The sequence below is a fragment of the Podarcis raffonei genome, chromosome 14 (assembly GCF_027172205.1).
Source record: "Podarcis raffonei isolate rPodRaf1 chromosome 14, rPodRaf1.pri, whole genome shotgun sequence".
Classification (NCBI taxonomy): Eukaryota; Metazoa; Chordata; class Lepidosauria; order Squamata; family Lacertidae; genus Podarcis; species Podarcis raffonei.
The window spans coordinates 16,330,198-16,349,687 of NC_070615.1; the positions used below are offsets into that span (position 1 = coordinate 16,330,198).

At 45.3% G+C, this 19,490-nt stretch overlaps 1 protein-coding gene across 9 annotated transcripts in view; it reads right to left on the reverse strand.

Annotated features, from left to right (window-relative positions):
• IL16 (interleukin 16) overlaps positions 1 to 19,490 on the reverse strand; it is a 68,145-nt gene that overhangs the window by 16,782 nt on the left and 31,873 nt on the right. For 7 of the 9 annotated variants that reach the window (XM_053364351.1, XM_053364350.1, XM_053364349.1 and 4 more), the window contains 11 exons: positions 18,662 to 18,798; positions 17,743 to 17,875; positions 15,929 to 16,037; positions 14,286 to 14,431; positions 12,887 to 12,997; positions 11,965 to 12,079; positions 10,929 to 11,002; positions 9,989 to 10,205; positions 8,004 to 8,121; positions 3,438 to 3,570; positions 270 to 357 (listed from right to left, as the gene is read on the reverse strand). In XM_053364351.1, coding sequence (XP_053220326.1) covers positions 270 to 357; positions 3,438 to 3,570; positions 8,004 to 8,121; positions 9,989 to 10,205; positions 10,929 to 11,002; positions 11,965 to 12,079; positions 12,887 to 12,997; positions 14,286 to 14,431; positions 15,929 to 16,037; positions 17,743 to 17,875; positions 18,662 to 18,798 — 1,381 coding nt within the window. Of the gene's footprint in view, positions 1 to 269; positions 358 to 3,437; positions 3,571 to 8,003; positions 8,122 to 9,988; positions 10,206 to 10,928; positions 11,003 to 11,964; positions 12,080 to 12,886; positions 12,998 to 14,285; positions 14,432 to 14,596; positions 15,036 to 15,928; positions 16,038 to 17,742; positions 17,876 to 18,661; positions 18,799 to 19,490 lie in introns of those variants that run through there. The other 2 variants (XM_053364357.1, XM_053364358.1) reach the window with 2 other exon arrangements.

The window sequence follows — 19,490 nt, forward strand, 5'->3', positions numbered from 1 at the left end:
CCGAATTCTCTCCCACAAACACTTTTCGTGGGGAAAGCCTGGGATCTAGAGTGATGCTCCTCTGTCCACTGGTGGTCCTGATATCTGATATTGCCAAACTCCAGAACTTTCAGGGGTGAAGGCCCACCACATATGATAGCAGGACCGTCTGGAGCTACTTCCCCTCCAGAAAATGGGGGAGATGGACTTCAAGATACGATTCAAGTGGGCCAGCGTCAGAAAATGCATTCAATTTTTAATAATTTCTAAACCAATTGGGATTTCCTTACCTTCTGTCCGCCACTGGTACCTCTCCCTTTCAAACTTGTTGCTCTCCACCGCTTGTGAAATAGCCTCCTTTAGCTGCTGTTCAGAAACCTACAAAATGTCACAGATCACAGAGCTACTTGTGGAAGCTGGAAAGTTTGGCTAAAGACTGAATTTGGTTCCCTTTTCCTGAATACCTTTCTTACACAAAGGAGCCCCTTTTCACTCTAGTTTCTGTTGGCCGTTTTATCAATTTTCTTTTTGTGATTTCTGAGGCACGGCTTTTTTCCCCCTTCGTTTTTTTGCTCACAGTGTATTGACTTTTTTTTTTTGCTTCAGAAATAATGGAATCATAGAATTGTAGCGTTGGAAAAGACTGTGAGGATCATCTAGTCCAATCCCCTGCAATGCAGGAATCTTCCACCTAACGTGGAACTCAAACCCAGAACCCTGAAGTTAAGAGTCTCATGCTCTACAAATGGAACTAAGCTGAAATAGCACAGTAGAGCAACAGAGACATCACATGAGGTCACTGACTACATAGCCTGGCTCAAAGAATATGTAGGAGGTTTGGGGTTTTCTAATGCGGTATTTGACCAGATACTTGCAGCATACATAAAACCCAGAGGATTGTATCTAGCTCAGTTCTACTCAGAGTAAACCCACTGAAATTAATAAGACTAAAATGTTGTTGTTTAGTCATGTCTGACTCTTCGTGACCCCATGGACCAGAGCAGGCCAGGCACTCCTGTCTTCCGCTGCCTCCTGCAGTTTGGTCAAACTCGTGTTAGTAGCTTCAAGACTAAAATAGAGCCATGTCTATTACTTTCAATGGGTCTACTCTGAATAGGACTAACACCAGATACAAATCTGACTTGATAAGAGGGTGTCTTTGGTGACATTTACAGCATTTCCTTTTCCTGCCACCTACATTTCGGGGACCCTCAAACTTGAACTGTTTTGGGGGCCGCTTCACAACCAGCAACAAGGTCTGGGTAGCCACCATTATGTGGCTTGTTCCACAACAGATCACAATTTAAAAAAAGAAAAGAACTACCACATCTCTGATTAAAACTGCTGTACTGGATTATCTTGCAAGTCAAAGTCACTGTTGTGAATAAAAATTACCCAGGCCTTATAGTTTTTGTGTTACTGCGACATTCTGCCTTTACAACATCTGCACTACTGACTCTCAGACTTTGGGGTTGTTGAAATATATACCATAAAAAAATTAATCAGTTTGAGATGTGAGACTCAGACTGGGTTTGCTAGACCAAAAATTGTTAAGCAATGTGGACTCAAGTTGCTTCTAGGGCCCTCCAGGATTGGGGCCCCCTAAGCTTAAACTTCATTAGTTTCAAAGTAGATCCATTCCTAGCTACCCGCTATCAAGACTGAAAATGTCTTATATAGATAGATTGCTAGGAAACAATTCTAAAGTGAAATCATTTGAATAACTGCTTTCTTTTTTTACACCCAGGAAGCTAAAAGCCACCAGATAACAACATGTAAAGAATTTGAGTTGCTGCTAAATGGCACTTCGCTCACGAGGCTTAAAGACAAACAGTAAATGCAAATGACTGTACATAAACCTTGAGCACTTACATTTTAAAGGAGAAAAAAGATGCAGCGAAGAACACCCAATTTGCAGTAGAAGAGAAGCTTCACCTTTTCCACATCTGCCACATAGAATCATAGACTTGTAGAGTTGGAAGGGGTCCCAAGAATCATCTAGTCCAACCCCCCAATGCAGGAATTTCAATGAAAGCATCCATGACAGATGGCCACCCAACCTCTGCTTAAAAACCTCCAATCTTAGCTCTTTTGCTTCTTCTCCATCATGGGGGTTCCCAATGCATGTTGTTAGCAACCCTGCGAGGGTCGAAGCATCTGGGCAGTGACTCCCTTGGAAGGTAGTGCAACCTCCTCCTTTGGAGGTTTGTAAGCAGAGGTTGATGGCCGTTCTGCCTTGTATGATCTAGTTGAGAGTCTTGCATTGTAGGGAAACACTGGTCTGCAAGCGGTCCAACTGGAGAACAGCCTTGACCAAAGGTGTCATGGGCTTTGAAGACACTCGAACTCAGGACGTAAGGGAGAAACGTGCTAAGAGGAAGGCACCCTTGGCAAATCCACACCGTGATCAACTCCCGCCCAGAAGGACGTGTGGGTCCAGAATTGGCCTCCACAGTGACTTGCGGACTCATTGTTGAAACCGCGTTTATGGAAGACAATCTTGCTCGGCTACAAGTGATCGCCAAACAAGAAAGAAGAAGAAGGACTAGATTACTCTTGGGGGTCCATTCCAACTCTACAATTCTACAATTCTATGACTACAACCACCACCTCCAACAGTTGGCTAAGTTGGCTGGGGGATCTGATGGGAGTTGTCGGTCTAACAAAGTTGATGATCTCTGGGCTCTGTGTGAGCCTGCCCCATATGGCATCCCACCAGGGCCAGATTTAGGTTTGATGAGGCCCGCAGCTACTGAAGGCAATGGGGCCCTTTATATGTCCAGCTGTCCTTTGTCTACAACAAATTGTCGCGCTGTTTTTTTGTGTTGAATATATGCGATATGGTAATTTATGGACCTAATAGGTATCTAAAACCATTTCCACATAACAAAATACAGTGGTACCTTGGGTTAAAGATGCTTCAGGTTACAGACACTTCAGGTTACAGACTCCGCTAACCCAGAAATAGTACCTCGGGTTAAGAACTTTGCTTCAGGATGAGAACAGAAATTGCGCGGTGGCAGTGAAGCAGCAGCGAGAGGCCCCATTACTGGTACCTCAGGTTAAGAACAGTTTCAGGTTAAGAACGGACCTCCAGAATGAATTAAGTTCTTAACCCGAGGTACCACTGTATGTATTTTATCAAAGTACATCCAGTTTTTTCCCCCTTTAAATTTTTTTGGGGGGCCCAAGAGAGTGGGGCCCTAAGCTATAGCTTGTTTAGCTTATATGTAAATCCGGCACTGTATCCCACCAGAACTGCAGTTGGGATATCTTCCTGGGCAATAAAGAGTTGAAAACCAGGCCTGGACTATCAAGTGCCACACCAAACCCAGGCTGTCCATTGGGGCCTCTTAGACAGGAAGAGCTATAAAAGGTAACAAGGTCTTTCCGGTTGTGACTCCATGGCTCAGTCCTGACACTCAAGCATCTTCAGAATATGGAAGCTTCAAGCTTACCTGAGGATCAGGATGTCTGCTGATGATAATCTGCACAGCGCCAGGATTGCAATGACTTAAAACTGCATGGACCTCATTGAGCGACATGTTTTGGACTGAGGCCTCGTTGATTTCCACTATTTCATCTCCGCACCTTCCAAAATGGATAGGGGGGAAAACTTACATATTTCAATCCGGAAGCCAAGATGTGATTATTTATTTTAGCAGACATTTACAGACCCTCCAAATCTCCCTGTTTTCAAGGAACAGACCCGGATTTACAGAAGCCATGGATTTAAGCTTATCAGTGCAACTTCAACACTGTTTTGCCAAACGTAAGAGTTCTTGGGGCAACAGCAACACAAGCGGAGGGAAGTTCAGTGGTTTTAATAGCAGGCTTGAATACATGCACAAAAGGCAGCCTTTTAAGAAAAAATAGCATAGCATGAACAAGATAAACTACTTCCCTATTCTGCTATTGAGAACACCAGCAACTGATAACGCAAACCCTCCAAGTGTCCCTATTTTCCAGGGACTGTCCCGGATTTACGGAAGCCATCCCGGTTTCTGATTTGATCCCAGAATGTCCCCCTTTTCCTTAGGATGTCCCTGTTTTCATCAGATAAATATAGGAGGAGATGGAGTTATGTGACCCCCGAGCCAAGAAAATTACTAACTATACAATCTTTAGAAGACATCTGAAGGCATCTGTTTTAAATGTTTTATGTTTTGTTATGTTTTTATATATAGCTGCACGGCCAGGGAAAAAACAATGCTGTCCAAGGTTGTAAAGACTGTGGAGAGAATAATTGGGTGCACTCTTCCCACCTTAGATCAAATCTATGCTTCCAGGTGCTATAAGAAAGCTGCAAAGATAGCGCAGGATAGTACACACCCCGGAAATTATCTCTTTCAGCTTCTGCCTTCTGGAAGAAGGTATAGGGTTATAAAGACCAGGACTAGCTGCCTGAGAAACAGTTTCTACACAAATGCAATTCTGATTCTAAACACAGCATAAGGTGTCTCTATAGTATATTGTATTTTAAAATGGGGTTTCAGAGCTTTTAGGGGTTTTTTGAATGTCTTATGTAGATTTTTCAATTTTATTGTTCTGTATGGGACAGTGACAATAAAGATATTGTATCATACGTATTGTATATGTTGGAAGGCACCCAGAGTGGCTGGGGCAACCCAGTCAGATAGGCAGGGTATAAATAATAAAAGTATTATTATTATGGAATACGACATCCCTATTTTCTTCAGGGAAATGCTAGAGGGTATGCATTTACTATTGATGGCCTAAATCAGGGCGGTCCAACTTTTCATACCAAGTGGGCCACAACAGTACTTTGACCCAGAACCTAGGGGCCACACACAACCTTGTTGTGTGGTAGAGATGAAGAGCAAAGCCAAAATTTGTTTTTTTTTTTAAAAAAAAGATTTTTAGTTGTACTTTTCAAATTTATACATTTCATTAGTTTTGCAATCAATTTCGCATTTCAAAATATGGCTTCCTTCCCCCTCTTTCTGTAGTTCCTTAAATTTATTTTTTTAATGTCTTGTGCATATCCAAATTCATTTGACTTGCTCATTTAATTATCTACTGTAAATATATACTCTCATAAGACTGCAGGTTGTGACAGTAATCCTGCTACTGTTTTTATCTGTTTACAATTCATCTGTAAATATTCAATAAACCATTTCCATTCTTTTATGAAAAGTTTGTTATCTTGATTTCTCATTCTTCCAGTAAGTTTCACCATTTCTGCACATTCCATAAGTTTTTGTATCCATTCTTCCTTTACTGGGACTTCTGCTTCTTTCCACCTTGGGGCAAGTAACGTTCTTGCTGCTGTAGTAGTATACATAAATAAATTTCTATACAATTTAGGTAGTTCTGTCCCACAAGGCCAAAATTTGACGCTCCAGTTTGTTAAGGGTGCTGAGGGATGTTAAGGTAAAGGGACCCCTGACCGTTAGGTCCAGTCATGGCCGACACTGGGGTTGCGGCGCTCATCTTGCTTTATTGGCCAAGGGAGCTGACATTTGTCCACAGACAGCTTCTGAGTCATGTGGCCAGCATGACTAAGCCGCTTCTGGCAAACCAGAGCAGCGCACGGAAACGCCGTTTACCTTCCCGCCAGAGCGGTACCTATTTATCTACTTGCACTTTGACGTGCTTTCAAACTGCTAGGTTGGCAGGAGCAGGGACCGAGCAACGGGAGCTCACCCCCTCGCAGGGATTCAAACCACCAACCTTCTGATCAGCAAGTCCTAGGCTCTGTGGTTTAACCCACAGCGCCACCCGCATCCCTCTGCTGAGGGATGTTAGGAGACTACTATTCGTCTCACAGAGCTACAATTCGCTTTGTATCAACCCCTCTTCCCAGGGAACTCTGCGAATTGTAGCTCTGTGGCGGGAAGAGGAGCCTCTTAAGAACTCTCAGTGCCCTTAAGAAACTACAGCTCCCAGAATTCTTTGGGGGGGGGCATGTTGGGTTAAAGTGGTATTATCGTGCTTTAAATGTATGGTGTAAATGTGGCCTAGGTGGCCTGCAATATACCGTATTTTTCTGTGTATAAGTCAATGCTTTTTGCTTGAAAAAATAGGGGAAATTGGGTGTTGTCTTATACACGGATAGTGACTGCAGAGGGGGGAATGTAGGATTAATGGCAGCAGCAAGCAGGAGATTGGCAGCGGCGACTGGGTGGGTGATTGGTGGCTGCAGCAAGGCTTGCTGGCGATTGGCTGGTGCTGGGGCAATTGGGCAGGCGATTGGCGGCTGTGGCGAAGCAGGCGGGTGATTGGGGGCTGTGGCAAGTGGGCAGGTGGGTTGTTGGTGGCAGTAAGCGAGCAGACAATTTTCAGCTGCGGCTGCGGCAAGCGATCGGCAAAATTCATTTCTTAATTTTGGGTTAAAAAAATAGGGGTTGTCTTATACATGGGGGCATCTTATACACGGAAAAATACAGTAATTCTATTTTCCTCCCTTTTGGTCTCTCAGTCTGTAATGGGGCAGAGGGAGCTAGAATTAGGTTGCAAATGACTAAGTCCCAGAGGGCTGCCTGCCCAGGAGAATATCCCCAAAATACGCAGCGTGTGGAAGTCATGCAGGTCTGAAGCACCCTTCACACTTTGGTGACTTCTACAAACTTTCTTCTGATGAGCCTTTAGCTGCAACCAGACCTGCAGTGTGTGATTTGTCAAGTGTGTTGCAGCCACAGTTTCCTTCCTGCTTGCTTAGCCTGTCCTTTCACTTTGGGGGTGGGGGGTGAGTGTTGCTTAAACACTTCCAGCTTAAGCACAGAAGGCTGAAAGAGCAATGTGGTCCAAGCCCTTCATGGTATATGCAGCACAATTTAGCTTGCTAATGTGCAGCTTCTCATACCACTCTAGGAAGCGTGCACGTGGTTTTTAAAAGCACCAGCAGTTGCAGCAGTTTGAGAGTGGTTGCCCTGTTGTCCCTAGAAAATGTGTGTGTATTATGTACAGAGGCTGTTTGGGAGTCAGTCCGGTGCAAGTTTGTTGTGTAGACATGCCCTTATCGCTGCCATGTGTGTGGAAGGGAAGTGGGGCTGACACCCTCAGTTTTGAGGTTCTCGTATTAATTTACAGTGGTACCTTGGTTCTCAAACGCTTGGTACTCAAACAACTCAATGGTCTCGTTAGATCAGGCACCCTCAAAGTCAGCCCTCCAGATGGTTTGGGACTACAATTCCCATCATCCCTGACCACTGGTCCTGTTAGCTAGGGGTGATGGGAGTTGTAGTCCCAAAACATTTGGAGGGCCGAGTTTGGGGATGCCTGCGTTCGATAGTAAAATTCATGTTAAATTGCTGTTTTAGGGGTTGTTTTTAAAAATCTGGAACGGAGTAATCCGTTTTGCATTACTTTCTATGGGAAAGCATGCCTTGGTTTTGGAACGCTTTGGTTTTGGAACGAACTTCCAGAACGGATTAAGTTTGAGAACCAAGGTATCACTGTAGAAGGCCCTTTAACAGCTTGGGCCCAAGACTATCTGATCACTGAGATCCTGGGGAGGGGGGTCTCTGTCCTCCATGGCTCAGGTGCATGACTCATAAGTCTGTGCATTCCCTGTTGTGGACCAAGCCTGTGCAGCCCCCTTCCGACTGAGATTGTACAGGCCCCCTCCTTGCTGAACTTAAGTGCAAATCAAATACTTTCTGATTCCAGTAGGTGTTTAATGTTCAGTTTTATGCTGTCTTTTTGATGTTTTATTCTGTGTAGTGTATTGTTTATGTATGTCACTTAGAAATGCTAACGGTTAAGCAGTATGTCAATGCCTAAAATGAATAAATGAAAATCGACTGCAAATATAGGGCCATCTTTTCTCTTTATATTTTCTGTAATTAGATTTCCTCGTGTATTTTTTTTCAGTTAGTGAAAAACAGTTAGTGACCGCCTTCTAAAGAGATGTGAATTCTCTCTCTCTCTCTCTCTCTCTCTCTCTCTCTCTCTCTCTCTCTCTCTCTCACACACACACACACACACACACGTACACATATATATCTGCTGGGGGTTTTTTTGGTTTTTTTATATATATAAGCTATTCAGTCTCAACATACCTGAGCCTTCCATCCATGTGAGCTACGGAGCCTGGAGAGAGGGCATGAATGAATATTCCTGATATACACTGAAAATAAGGGATGCTGCATAATCCGATGCCCAAACCCACGCCAGCCTCTGAGGAAAATATATCAGAAAGATGCAAAACAAAGACAATCTGTTATGTTTTTTTGAATTATATAAACTGCCTATAAGTCATTAGATGAAAACTTTGAAAATTAGATTGGTTTCTCCCCTTTCTGTCTAAATTGGGTGTGGGAAACACCAGGTTTGGGGGCCAAATGTAACCGTCTGGGTCTCTCTATCCCTTCCTGCCTCTGGGACTATCCCCGCTCTTGAGGCTGCACCCCTCCTTCCCAGATCCCACCCCTCAGTGGCCCAGCGCCTCCTTGCTGGCTTGGAGTGTTTTTGCCTGGCTGGAAGTGCCTTTAAAATGTTATGTTGGTGCTTGCCTGGCTGGAGAGAGGTGTACATGTAGAGACACCCATCATTTGCACGGCCAGAATGTCTACTGTATAAAGCAGGCATAGGCAAACTTGGCCCTCCAGATGTTTTGAGACTACAGTTCCCATCATCCCTGGCCACTGGTCCTCTTAGCTAGGGATGATGGGAGTTGTAGTCCCAAAAAACATCTGAAGGACCGAGTTTGCCCATGCCTGGTATGAAGGAAGGAGTCACATCTGTTGCTCAGCTCACTTTTGAAAACTGACATTTGGAAATTACCGTATTTTTTGCTCCATAGGGCGCACCGGACCATAGGGCACATCTAGTTTTGTGAGGAGGAAAACAAGAAAAAATTATTCTGAATCCCAGAAGCCAGAACAGCAAGAGGGATCTGGCTTCTGGGATACCGTGTGGCTGTTCTGGCTTCTGGGATAACCGCGCCAAGCCTCTTCAGGGCAGCGGGATGAACACTCCCCCTGCCCGAAGAGGCTTCGCAGGGCTAAGGCAGAAGCCAGGACAGTCGTGTTGCTGAAGGGGCGCTGTCCCTTAAGCGAAGCTGGAGAAGGAACAGAAGGAGATCCTTCTGTTCCTCCTCTGGCTTCGCTGGACAGGCACGTCGCTCAAGGGGCGCTGCGCCTTCTCTCTCTCTGCACAGCGCCTCTCCTTCACAGGAGAGGCGCATCGCCCTTCAGCGAAGCTGGAGAAGGAACAGAAGGAGACCCTTCTGTTCCTCCTCCGGCTTCCAGGCCAGGCGCATCGCTCAAGGGGTGCTGCGCAGTTCTCTTTCTCTGCGCAGCGCCTCTCCTTCACAGGAGAGGCGCTGCGCAGAGAGGTAGAAGGCGCAGCGCCCCTTCAGCGAAGCTGGAGAAGCTCCGGCTTCCAGGTCAGGCGCGTCGCCGCGAAGCCAAGGAGCCTGCATTCGCTCCATAGGACACGCACACATTTCCCCTTCATTTTTGGAGGGGAAAAAGTGCGTCCTATAGAGCGAAAAATACGGTACGTTTAAGATTTCCTCACCCCTTTATAAACACTGGCAATTTCCCCCTCACCTTGCCCTACTCCTCTCAGTAGAGTATGACATATTAAATCTGTTTTGGGGCAAATACTTGGCACCCCCCCACATACCCAAAGGGGGAGTTATATGCCACTACTCAGAGTAGACCCCACTGAAATCAATAGACTTATGTCAGTCAAGACCATTCATTTCGATGGACTTAAAAATTATGGAAGTAGTATTCTAAAAGATCTGGAGGGCACAATGTTGGCTACCGTGGAATTAAATCATACTTGAATTCAGGGGTGGCCAACATTGTGCCCTCCAGGTCTTTTGGGATACTACTTCCATGATTTTTGACCATTGGCCATGCTGGCTGGGCCTGATGGGAGCTAGAGTCCACAACATGTGGAGGACACCTCACTGGCTATCCCAATTCAGTTGAATTCAATGCCCAGGAAAGATCACCGATTTAGGGAAAGCCTTCTAAGGGAAAGCAGAGCTGCTGCTTTTGTTCCTTTGTGCTCCGTTACTTCTAACACTCACCTTTCTTTAGGGAAACTTCCATAATGATCCTGTCGTTGGGGTTGGCAGAGTTCAAGGGGAAAGTGGTGCCTTCCGAGCCAAAGGAGCTGTTCTCCTTGGTGATAGACATGCTGGTGCTCAGGGAACGGCAGAGATGGGAGGATAAGTAGCTTGCGGCAGAATGTGGGGTGCTGAGGCTAGTCCGGACCGTGAGTGTGAGAAGACCTTTCTTGGCCTGCTAGAAACAAGGAAGCAACATGAGTTGTGTGTGTTATGTGTATAAAGGGAGAGGCAATGGGGCAGACCCAAACATTAGGCAGAGTGAGGCAGCTGCCCCAGAGAGCAGATTGGGGGGAATGAAAGGACGGCAAATTGTTGGGTTACTTGATTTAGTATTCTTGTGTTTTTTGCTGCCCGGAAAGCAGGAGAACGTGCTTATGCCATTTTCTGCCTCAACTGCAAATAGACAAATCTGTTCTTTTATATTTTTCTCTGTTTCTCAATTCTCCCATCTTATGTTCCAGTGTCCACATTTTCAGGTCAGTTGGTAATTTTTTTTTTTTTTAAGTCCTCCTGAAAATTCAGCAGCATTTTAGTGTGCATTTGGTCTAATAAACACATTTTTGCAAAGCAATTCCCCCTAATGTGATGCATTTTTGTATGCTGCTTTCACTAATATTTTCATTTTTATGCACGCTTCCCTCTCCCCCCAGTATACAGGTTTTGGTACTCATTACTTGGCTGGCAAAATGCACTGCAAAATTCAGAGATGCGCAACTTCTGAAGAACAGCTGTGTTTCAGTTTGCATATTTTTTCAGAAAGTGTGAATAAGATCACATTTCTGTTTCAACCCTAGTCCTGAGTGCCAAACTAACTTGGATGACCTTCTGTACTCTGCACCATGACCTGAGTTCATGTGTTGGGCAAGGGGAGGGGCAGGACTTCAGAGATGGACGTAACCTTGAATTTCTGCAGAGCTTCGTGATGTGTGAGTCCGTGCATTGATTCTCCATTCAGTTCTAGGATTTCATCCCCTGTTAATTGAAAGAAATAATCCTGTTAGAGAGCCTTAGCTTTGTTTATATGTAACACCATCGCTCCAAAAGAGGTCACAAATGAAGATTCAGAGCCATTGTGCATTTTCAGTTTCCACTCAGCATAAATGAGTGTGCGCACACACAAACAAACACATTGCAAAGAAGATACAATGCACAAGAGGATGTATTTATTCTGTTTCACAGTTACCCACTTGTTGTGTGTCAAAGCTGCAAGCCACCCCCATGAGAATAAAGGACACAGAATTTTAGGTTGGTGTTAATGGGAAAAATTTAGGCTACAATTTTATTGGTTACAGAATGTGAGTGGTATTGGCTTAGGCATTGGCATCAACAGACTATATCTGACTCCTGCCCGCCTTGCAGGGAGTCTGGTAAGGGTAAACCACCAGTAGGGGGAGCCCCACCAATGTGGATCGACTGAAGCACCTCCTGGGTTCCTGCTGGGGTCGTGGCATGGCCCTAGCCCCTCCCTGGGCTTCGGATAAGATCCACACCCCCGGATTCCTTTAACGGAATACCCCTGAGCACAGAGGGGCAGGTAATGGCCACGCCTCACCTCCCCCAAACTTTGCTATTCCAATGCCTAACCGCCAAACCTTACAAAGTTGTGACGATTGCTACGAGGTAGGTGAAAACCAAGTGGATGGTGCCAATTTGCCAAGTGGGAAAAGTCCTACCAGGCCCCTCAACGGCGACCAACCGAAGTCCATAGCAAGGCCAAGGACGCAACCTGAACAAAGGTTGTGGGTCACAAACGAAGATTCAAAACCATTGTGCATTTTCAGTTTCCACTCAGTATAAATGAGTGTGCGCACACAAACAAACATACTGCAAGAAAATGCAATGCACAACAGGAGGTCTTTATTCTATTTCACAGATACCCACTTGTTATAAAAGGAAAAGGCCAGTCTGCATATACATAAGCAAAGTTCTCCCACCTTCTTGCAGCCTTCCATCTGCAGCGGCAGCTCCTCCAGGAAAGATAGTCTTCACATATATGCCAATGGGGCCATAAATACTGTCTTTGCCACCCACAATGCTGAAACCAAGGCCCTAAGGGGAGGATACATGGGGAACATGTTTAGTTGATGAAGCGGTTTTAAAAAGGCTTTCCCAATTAAATGTAAATGCTGCACATAACAAAGGTCTTGCCATTATTTTATTTTATATTTTGGCCAAAGTTCTTGAGCTTTCTTTAGCTTTGCCCAAAGTTGTTTTGAGCTCAAAAATCGAAGTTTTCCAGCTATTTTTATGGAAATCCGGGTGTCTGCACATATGTGTGTTGTTGTATGCAATGTTTGGGAGGAAATAAGACGGTAAATAACAAATAACAAACTAAATATCGATGTATGTAATTTTTATTTCTTAATTATATTTAGTGGTAGTATGGCTGTATTGTTTTTTGTAACATAAAATCATTCAATAAAAATTATTTAAATATATCTATATATATTTATGGAAATCTGCCAAAATCTGCACTTCCAACATGGGTTACCATATATCCAGATTTTACCAAATCCCAGCTATGTCTGGGAAATTCCTTATGGCAATGCTATCCCACCCAACCCTCAAAAATACAGATGGGAGAGAACTTATGAACTGATAGACAAAACCTACAATTTCACAGATATGCCATGAGTTCCACTGAGTTCAGTGTAATTACTCTGAGATAAGTGAGAATACAATTCCAGTCCTACTAAACAATGTGTTGGCCATGCTGAATGGGGCTGATGGGAGTTTGAGAATGGTTAATGATGCCTTCCTACATCCCTCCTAAGTCTAAGAAGTATTGGTTAGCAGCCTCTCTGAAACCATTCCTGCCCAAGCAGAGGAGACACATGATTAAAATTAGCACCTCACCTTCCCTTGGCCTTTCATTAAAACAATATTGGAGATTACAGAGGCTTGAAGACCACACGTCGCATGCATCAGCTGGGCTGTACTTAGAGACCGCGAAGACCTGGAAAGGGGCTGCATATTCAACGAAAAGCAACAGGTCAATGCCACTTGAAAGGACAGGAGACCATGGATGTTATGACTAGGGGTAGGATACAAATAGGGCTTAGTTTGAATTTTAACATGAACCTACTCAATTCACACTTTCTGAAACAGTATGAACACTGAGGTCCAGCTCCGAGAGCCTTCTGGCAGTTCCCTCACTGTGAGAAGTGAGGTTACAGGGAACCAGGCAGAGGGCCTTCTCCGTAGTGGCGCCCGCTCCACACAATCGGAACAAATTTCACAAGCCAAAAAGGCGTGTTGGAAAATGCAATTTTTGAGCCGCCTGGCCCCGAAATGGCAATTAGGCATTCCGTTTTGGCAACTGTAACCCTGGTTTAAGAGGGTCATTTGGTGCCTAGATTAGTTATTTGAGTTTCTAACACTGTTCCCATCATTACTGACAATTAGTCACTCAGGCTGGAGCTGATAGGAGTTATAATTCGAGAACATCTGGAGGCCACAACATTAAATTCCCCTACTCCTACCAAGAGAGTCTTTCCTCGTGCTACCTAGTGTGGCTTGAACTGGAAACCTTATGCACCACAATGCATATGCTCTACTACCGAGTTTCAGCCAGACTGAGAAGATAATGCCTGGATGCTTAGAGATGCTGTTGGCAGCCTCCTCCATGTATGGATGGCTTTGGGTTCATTGGAGACATTAATTAGTTAATAAAGTAAAGGTAAGGTAAAGGACGCCTGGACGGTTAAGTCCAGTCAAAGTCGACTATGGGGTTGTGCACTCATCTCGCTTTCAGGCTGAGGGAGCCGGCATTTGTCCACAGACAGCTTTCTGGGTCATGTGGCCAGCATGACTAAACTGCTTTTGGTGCAATGGGACATGTGACAGAAGCCAGAATGCATGGAAACGCCATTTACCTTCCCGCCACAGCGGTACCTATTTATCTACTTGCACTGGTGTGTTTTGGAACTGCTAGGTTGGAAGGAGCTGGGACAGAGCAACAGGAACTCAGTCCATCGCAGGGATTCGAACTGCCGACCTTCTGATTGGCAAGCTCAAGAGGCTCAGTGGTTTAGGCCACAGCGCCACCCGCATCCCTTTTATTAGTTAATAAACTAATGCCCTGGCACACACAGTTTGGGAGCAACAGCCCAATGCTCTTGTAGCCGTGATGGAAAATAGGTGACTGTTCCCTTGACAGGAGGGAAATTGGTAGCCTTAAAGCTGTATACCAGCTGTTCCCTGCTAAGCATAGCTCTGCCTTGTTGCTGCTGCCATCTGATGGATTTCCTCTTACGTTTACAGAGGCTCTTCCTGCTGAGGTGTCCAGCTGCTGAGAGAGAGACTTCCTGTTGCTGTAAAGAGAATGGGACTGTCTGTATCGGGAGGCTGATTTCTTTGCCATGGGGCTGTCAATTTCCCCTATCCAGTATGGACTCACACCTGTTAACAATAACACACAAGAGAAGGGAGAAGGTATGAGACAATCAGGAGTGCATCACAAGGACCAGAAGATAAACTGCAGCACTGCAAGTGTTTCCAAATCAACATTTTCAAGGCAGATTTGGAAGATGGAGAGGTGTGCAGGCTCACCATGTGCAAACTTACCAAATATGGAGGATGGAGAGGTGTGCAGTCCCCTCAATATTCCTTAGTGGGGGGCTCAGCCCCCTGAATATTGAGGGGGCGGAGGAGGCCGAACTGCCGAGCTGAGCACGGCGTAGCATCAATAGAAGGTTGTGCTGGCCTGTGCAATGTTGGGAGATGCCTCGGTCCCGTATACCTGAAGGAGCATCTCCTCACCCATCGTTCAGCCTGGACACTGAGATCCAGCGCCGAGGGCCTTCTGGCGGTTCCCTCATTGCGAGAAGTGAGGTTACAGGGAACCAGACAGAGGGCCTTCTCGGTAGTGGCACCTGCCCTGTGGAACACCCTCCCTTCAGATGTGAAGGAAATAAGCAGTTATCCTATCTTTAAAAGACATCTGAAGGCAGCCCTGTTCAGGGAAGTTTTTAATATTTAATGCTGTACTGTTTTTGACGTTTGATTGCGAGCTGCCCAGAGTGGCTGGGGAGACTCAGCCAGATGGGCGGGGTATAAATAATAAATAATTATTATTATTATGCTGTGAGGACTGGCATGGCCTGCTGCAAAGTCACACTGGCCTGCGCACCAGCTACTCCCGACACCAAGCTGGCTGGTGCAGCCTTCCGCTAGGCCTCATGCCAGGCTGTGACAGTCTCCACAGCATCTCCTGACACCGTGGGGACCAGTGCGGCCTAGCAGAAGGCTGCCCGGCCTACATGGCATTGGAAGGTGTGTGTGACATAACACATGTGCAATGCGCACCACCACCCTAATCTTGGGTGCCACCCGGCACCTGTGAAGGTTTGTGTGTGTGTAGAAGCTAGCCTACTGTACAAAGTTAAAAATTTCCCTTAATTGCTCCACCCACTATGGACTCTGGCCTTGCCCACCACGGGCATCTTCAGCCTCAGTCCTTCCTCCTCGCACACCCATCTGCAATATCACCATGGCAACGTCTATTATTATTATTATTATCGTTACTATTTTTCAGGTTACTTGTTGCCTCATAAAATACAGCTCCAGCTGATGTACATATGCAGTTTTAAAAACAACCACCAAGTTCAACAAGGCAACAATTATTCTGCCCTGCCTTACGGAGTTGTTTGCCAGGATTACCAAGATAACATACGTGGATTGCTTTCGATATCCTAAAGTGCTATATAGTTCTTTGAATTCAGATAGATTTTAAAATGCTGATCTTCAGCTAAAGAAGGCTCCCAGAGAGGTTTGTCAATCACTAAAAAGAGAGAGCTTACAATCTAAGAAGGCACGACACAAAAGGAAAATGGATGTGGGGAGGAGGAGGAAATAACAGCATTAAGTGTTAAAATATAAATTGCTGCTAGAACTTACTGGCTGAATTGCTGCGAGTCCTCTGACATTTTGCTTTTGTCTGTAGAATGGAGCCGTTGTGTACGTCCTGTTTAACAGGCTGCTCTTTGCGAGAACAAACTGAGGATTCCTGGAGCGGGAAGATTTATGGAGAAAAAGACTAGCTTAATCTTTTAAGGGGAGAATGTTTACTCTGAGCTTGCCTGAATACGCTGGAGCTCTCTCCTGTCTTGGCCTGCAACACCAATAATACCCCTCACCAAAATGGTGGAGCCATTTGTCATAACCATGCAAGAGATTCTTGAAAACTTTAGCAGACTTGGATAATGAATCCCCTATATGTTAAATAATTTTTAATTAGGGTTAATGAATCTTTGACTAATAGCTCAGAGCAAGCTTAGTTTTAACAGCTGTGTGGCAGGCCAGAAACAGGAGAAGGGTGGCTCTTTTCAGTATGAACATAGGAAGGTAGGAAGCCACCTTTTACCATTAAGTCTATATAGCCAGGCATTATGTACACTGACTAGACATTGCTGTTAGGGCAGCCATGTACCCCACCCCACGCACCCCTTGCCAGGAATGCCCTTGGGAATACTTGCTCCTGTTTTCAACATCTGGATTTTCAGAAAATCCCATCACAACCTGCCATCAAGATTTATTGTCGAATGGCGACTTCCTTTTTCCCCACAGCAGAGGGCGCTTTTGTTAAGTTACTCAAACGCCGTCGCTGGGTATCTTCCCCTTATTGAACACTTTGGGGGAATGGCACTAATGTAGAAAAGCATAGAATCCTAGAACTGTAGAGGTGGAAGGGACCCTGAGGATCATCTAGTCCAACCCCCTGCAATGCAGGAATACAGAGCTGTCTCATACGGGGATCAGAGTTGCAACCTTGGTTGTGGCGCTCATCTCGCTTTATTGGCCGAGGGAGCTGGCGTACAGCTTCCGGGTCATGTGGCCAGCATGACTAAGCTGCTTCTGGTGAACCAGAGCAGCACACGGAAATGCCATTTACCTTCCCGCTGCAGCGGTACCTATTTATCTACTTGCACTGAGTGCTTTCGAACTAGGTTGGCAGGAGCAGGGACCGAGCAATGGGAGCTCACCCCGTCACGGAGATTCGAACTGCCGACCTTCTGATGGGCAAGCCCTAGGCTCTGTGGTTTAACCCACAGGCCACACCTTCCCTAATACCAACCAACTTGGGTCCTGTTTGTGGTGCTGCCCAATTGGTCCCTGCCATGCATAGTTCTGCCTTGTGGCTGATGCTGCTGTCTGATGAATTTCCTCTTACATTTACAGAAGAGACTTGCAACAGGGCCTTGTAAGTGGTGGCTCCCCCTTTGGGGAATGGCCTACCTGGTGAAGTGTATCTGTCTCCCTCATAACTGACTTCCAGGAGGAATTTTTTTAAAAATTAAAAAATTCTGGTTTACACCCAGACCTTTGAAGGCTAAATGCTACTCTTCCTAGAAACCTTGAAATTATTTGCTATGAGAATGTGTGTGGCTTTATGTTCATGCCATCAGAGTCTTTCCAAGAGGACATATCAGGGCCTCTTCTTAGGAAATGACCCCACACCAGTAATCACTAGAGATTTCTGGCCCTGGTGCTCAGTGCTCCTATGGCTATTGCTAGGCACTGGCCTGCTTTTCCCCCTCTAGACAAAAAATAAGGAATAACAAGTGCTACTTGCTTCCCCTTTGGCTGAAGGAGCAAGTGGGCAGAGACAAAAAAGAAAAGAGGAAGGAGGAGTCATGTAGGGCATCTTGCCAAAGTCTCTCCCCCACACCTGCAGCCTGTGGTCCTCCTACCAGGAGGTCTCTCCCACGTACCTTGTTAGCAATGACTAAGTTTACCAAGCCTTTTGCCGACCGGATGAGCGATTCCGCTTCTTTGCTGGAGAGCTCCTTAAGAGATTGTCCGTTGACAGTGAGAAGTTCGTCGCCAGGGCTTAGACGGCCATCCCTTTAAAAACAGCATCAGAAACACACTGTAATTGACGTTAGAAATACAGCGGTACCTTAGTTCTCAAACATAATCTGTTCCGGGAGTCCGTCCGACTCCCGAAACCATTCGAAAACCAAGGTGCGGCTTTCGATTGGCTGCAGGAGCTTCCTGCACTCAAGCAGAAGTCGCGCCGGACGTTCGGCTTCCAGGAAAAACGTTCGCAAACCGGAACACTCACTTCTGGGTTTGCGGCGTTCGGGAGTCGATTTGTCCGACAACTAAGCCGTTCAAGAACCAAGGTACCGCTGTATTTATCTGGAACTGGAATCACTTCCCTGTGGCTGCTTCTTTCCCTGAAGCTCAGGTAACTTAGAGATTTGGAGACTGCACAGAGGTTCATTTGCCCCTTACCAAACAACGCCCCCCACCCCAACCAGGTGATGCTGGAATGGGGCATAACAAGACATCCTGTAAGTGAGAGCACTTAATGTGTTGTGTTATTAAAATACTGCTCTGGCTGAGCTGCTGTGATGTCATGCAATGTTCACCAATGTTCCAGTTTCTGAGTATCAGTGTTTGCAAACCGCCACACAGCCTGTGCACTGTGATGAATCATGCAAATAGATACATGCATGCATAATTAATTCCAATAATAGAATTTAGTTATTCAATCCAGAATTGTGAATTGTGTTATTATGCTAATGTCCTTTGCCTCTTTTGAGCCTTGGTTAGAAGAGGTAAATTAGAAATCTGAGTAACCAAATACATTCATATTCATCATCTTTAAGCGAACATGTGAAGTACCTCTGGGCAGCTCCTCCGTCAATCACATGGCTAACGGTGAATTCTTTTCCAAAAGCAGAGCAGTTGGGAGTCCTGGAGACTTGAATTCCCAGCCCATCGGTACCCGTGGCTATGCAGAGTTTCCAAATGCAGCTATCCTGGTTTGGAAGATTTGGAACGGTATTTAAGGTAAGAACTGATGCTTCTCATGAGGCCAGCTATAACATTTGGATAGCCTAAAAATAGATGTGCTGGTGTATTCATACAAATCAGAAGACATTCCCCATCCCATGCAATCTTTGAATCTGCATCTTAGCAGATACATCCCCTCCAACATTCCTCCATTGAAAATAGGGACGTCCTAAACAGACAAACGGGACATTCTGGGATCAAGCCAAAAACTGGGACGACTTCTGTAATTCTGGGACTGTTCCGGGAAAATTGGGACATTTGGAGGGTATGCAGGTAGTGTGGGGTGTCTGTGCTGTGGTCCTTGATAAAGTTGAGCTTTTTTGTTAGTACTATGTCTCTCAAATGAGGTCTACTTGATTTGGAGAAAAAGCCAAGATGGCTTTTGCGGTATTGTGACATACATTCTTTATAGGCCTTTAGGGATGTTACTTAACTGCACATTTCAATATTTTTGACAGGCAAAGCAGTTCGTTTCATTTTAGTTCCCTTTCTGTTGGTAGTCGGGCCCAGGAAAGTCTCTGAAGGAGCCTGGCCTTGTTCTAAAAACGTTATTGCTGATATGTAGGAGAATTTCAGCCTCTGATGTGTAAAGTTTTTACACATTACTGTTCCTTTTTAAAAACCTGCAGTTTATTTCTTTCTGCATAGTTGCACTTTT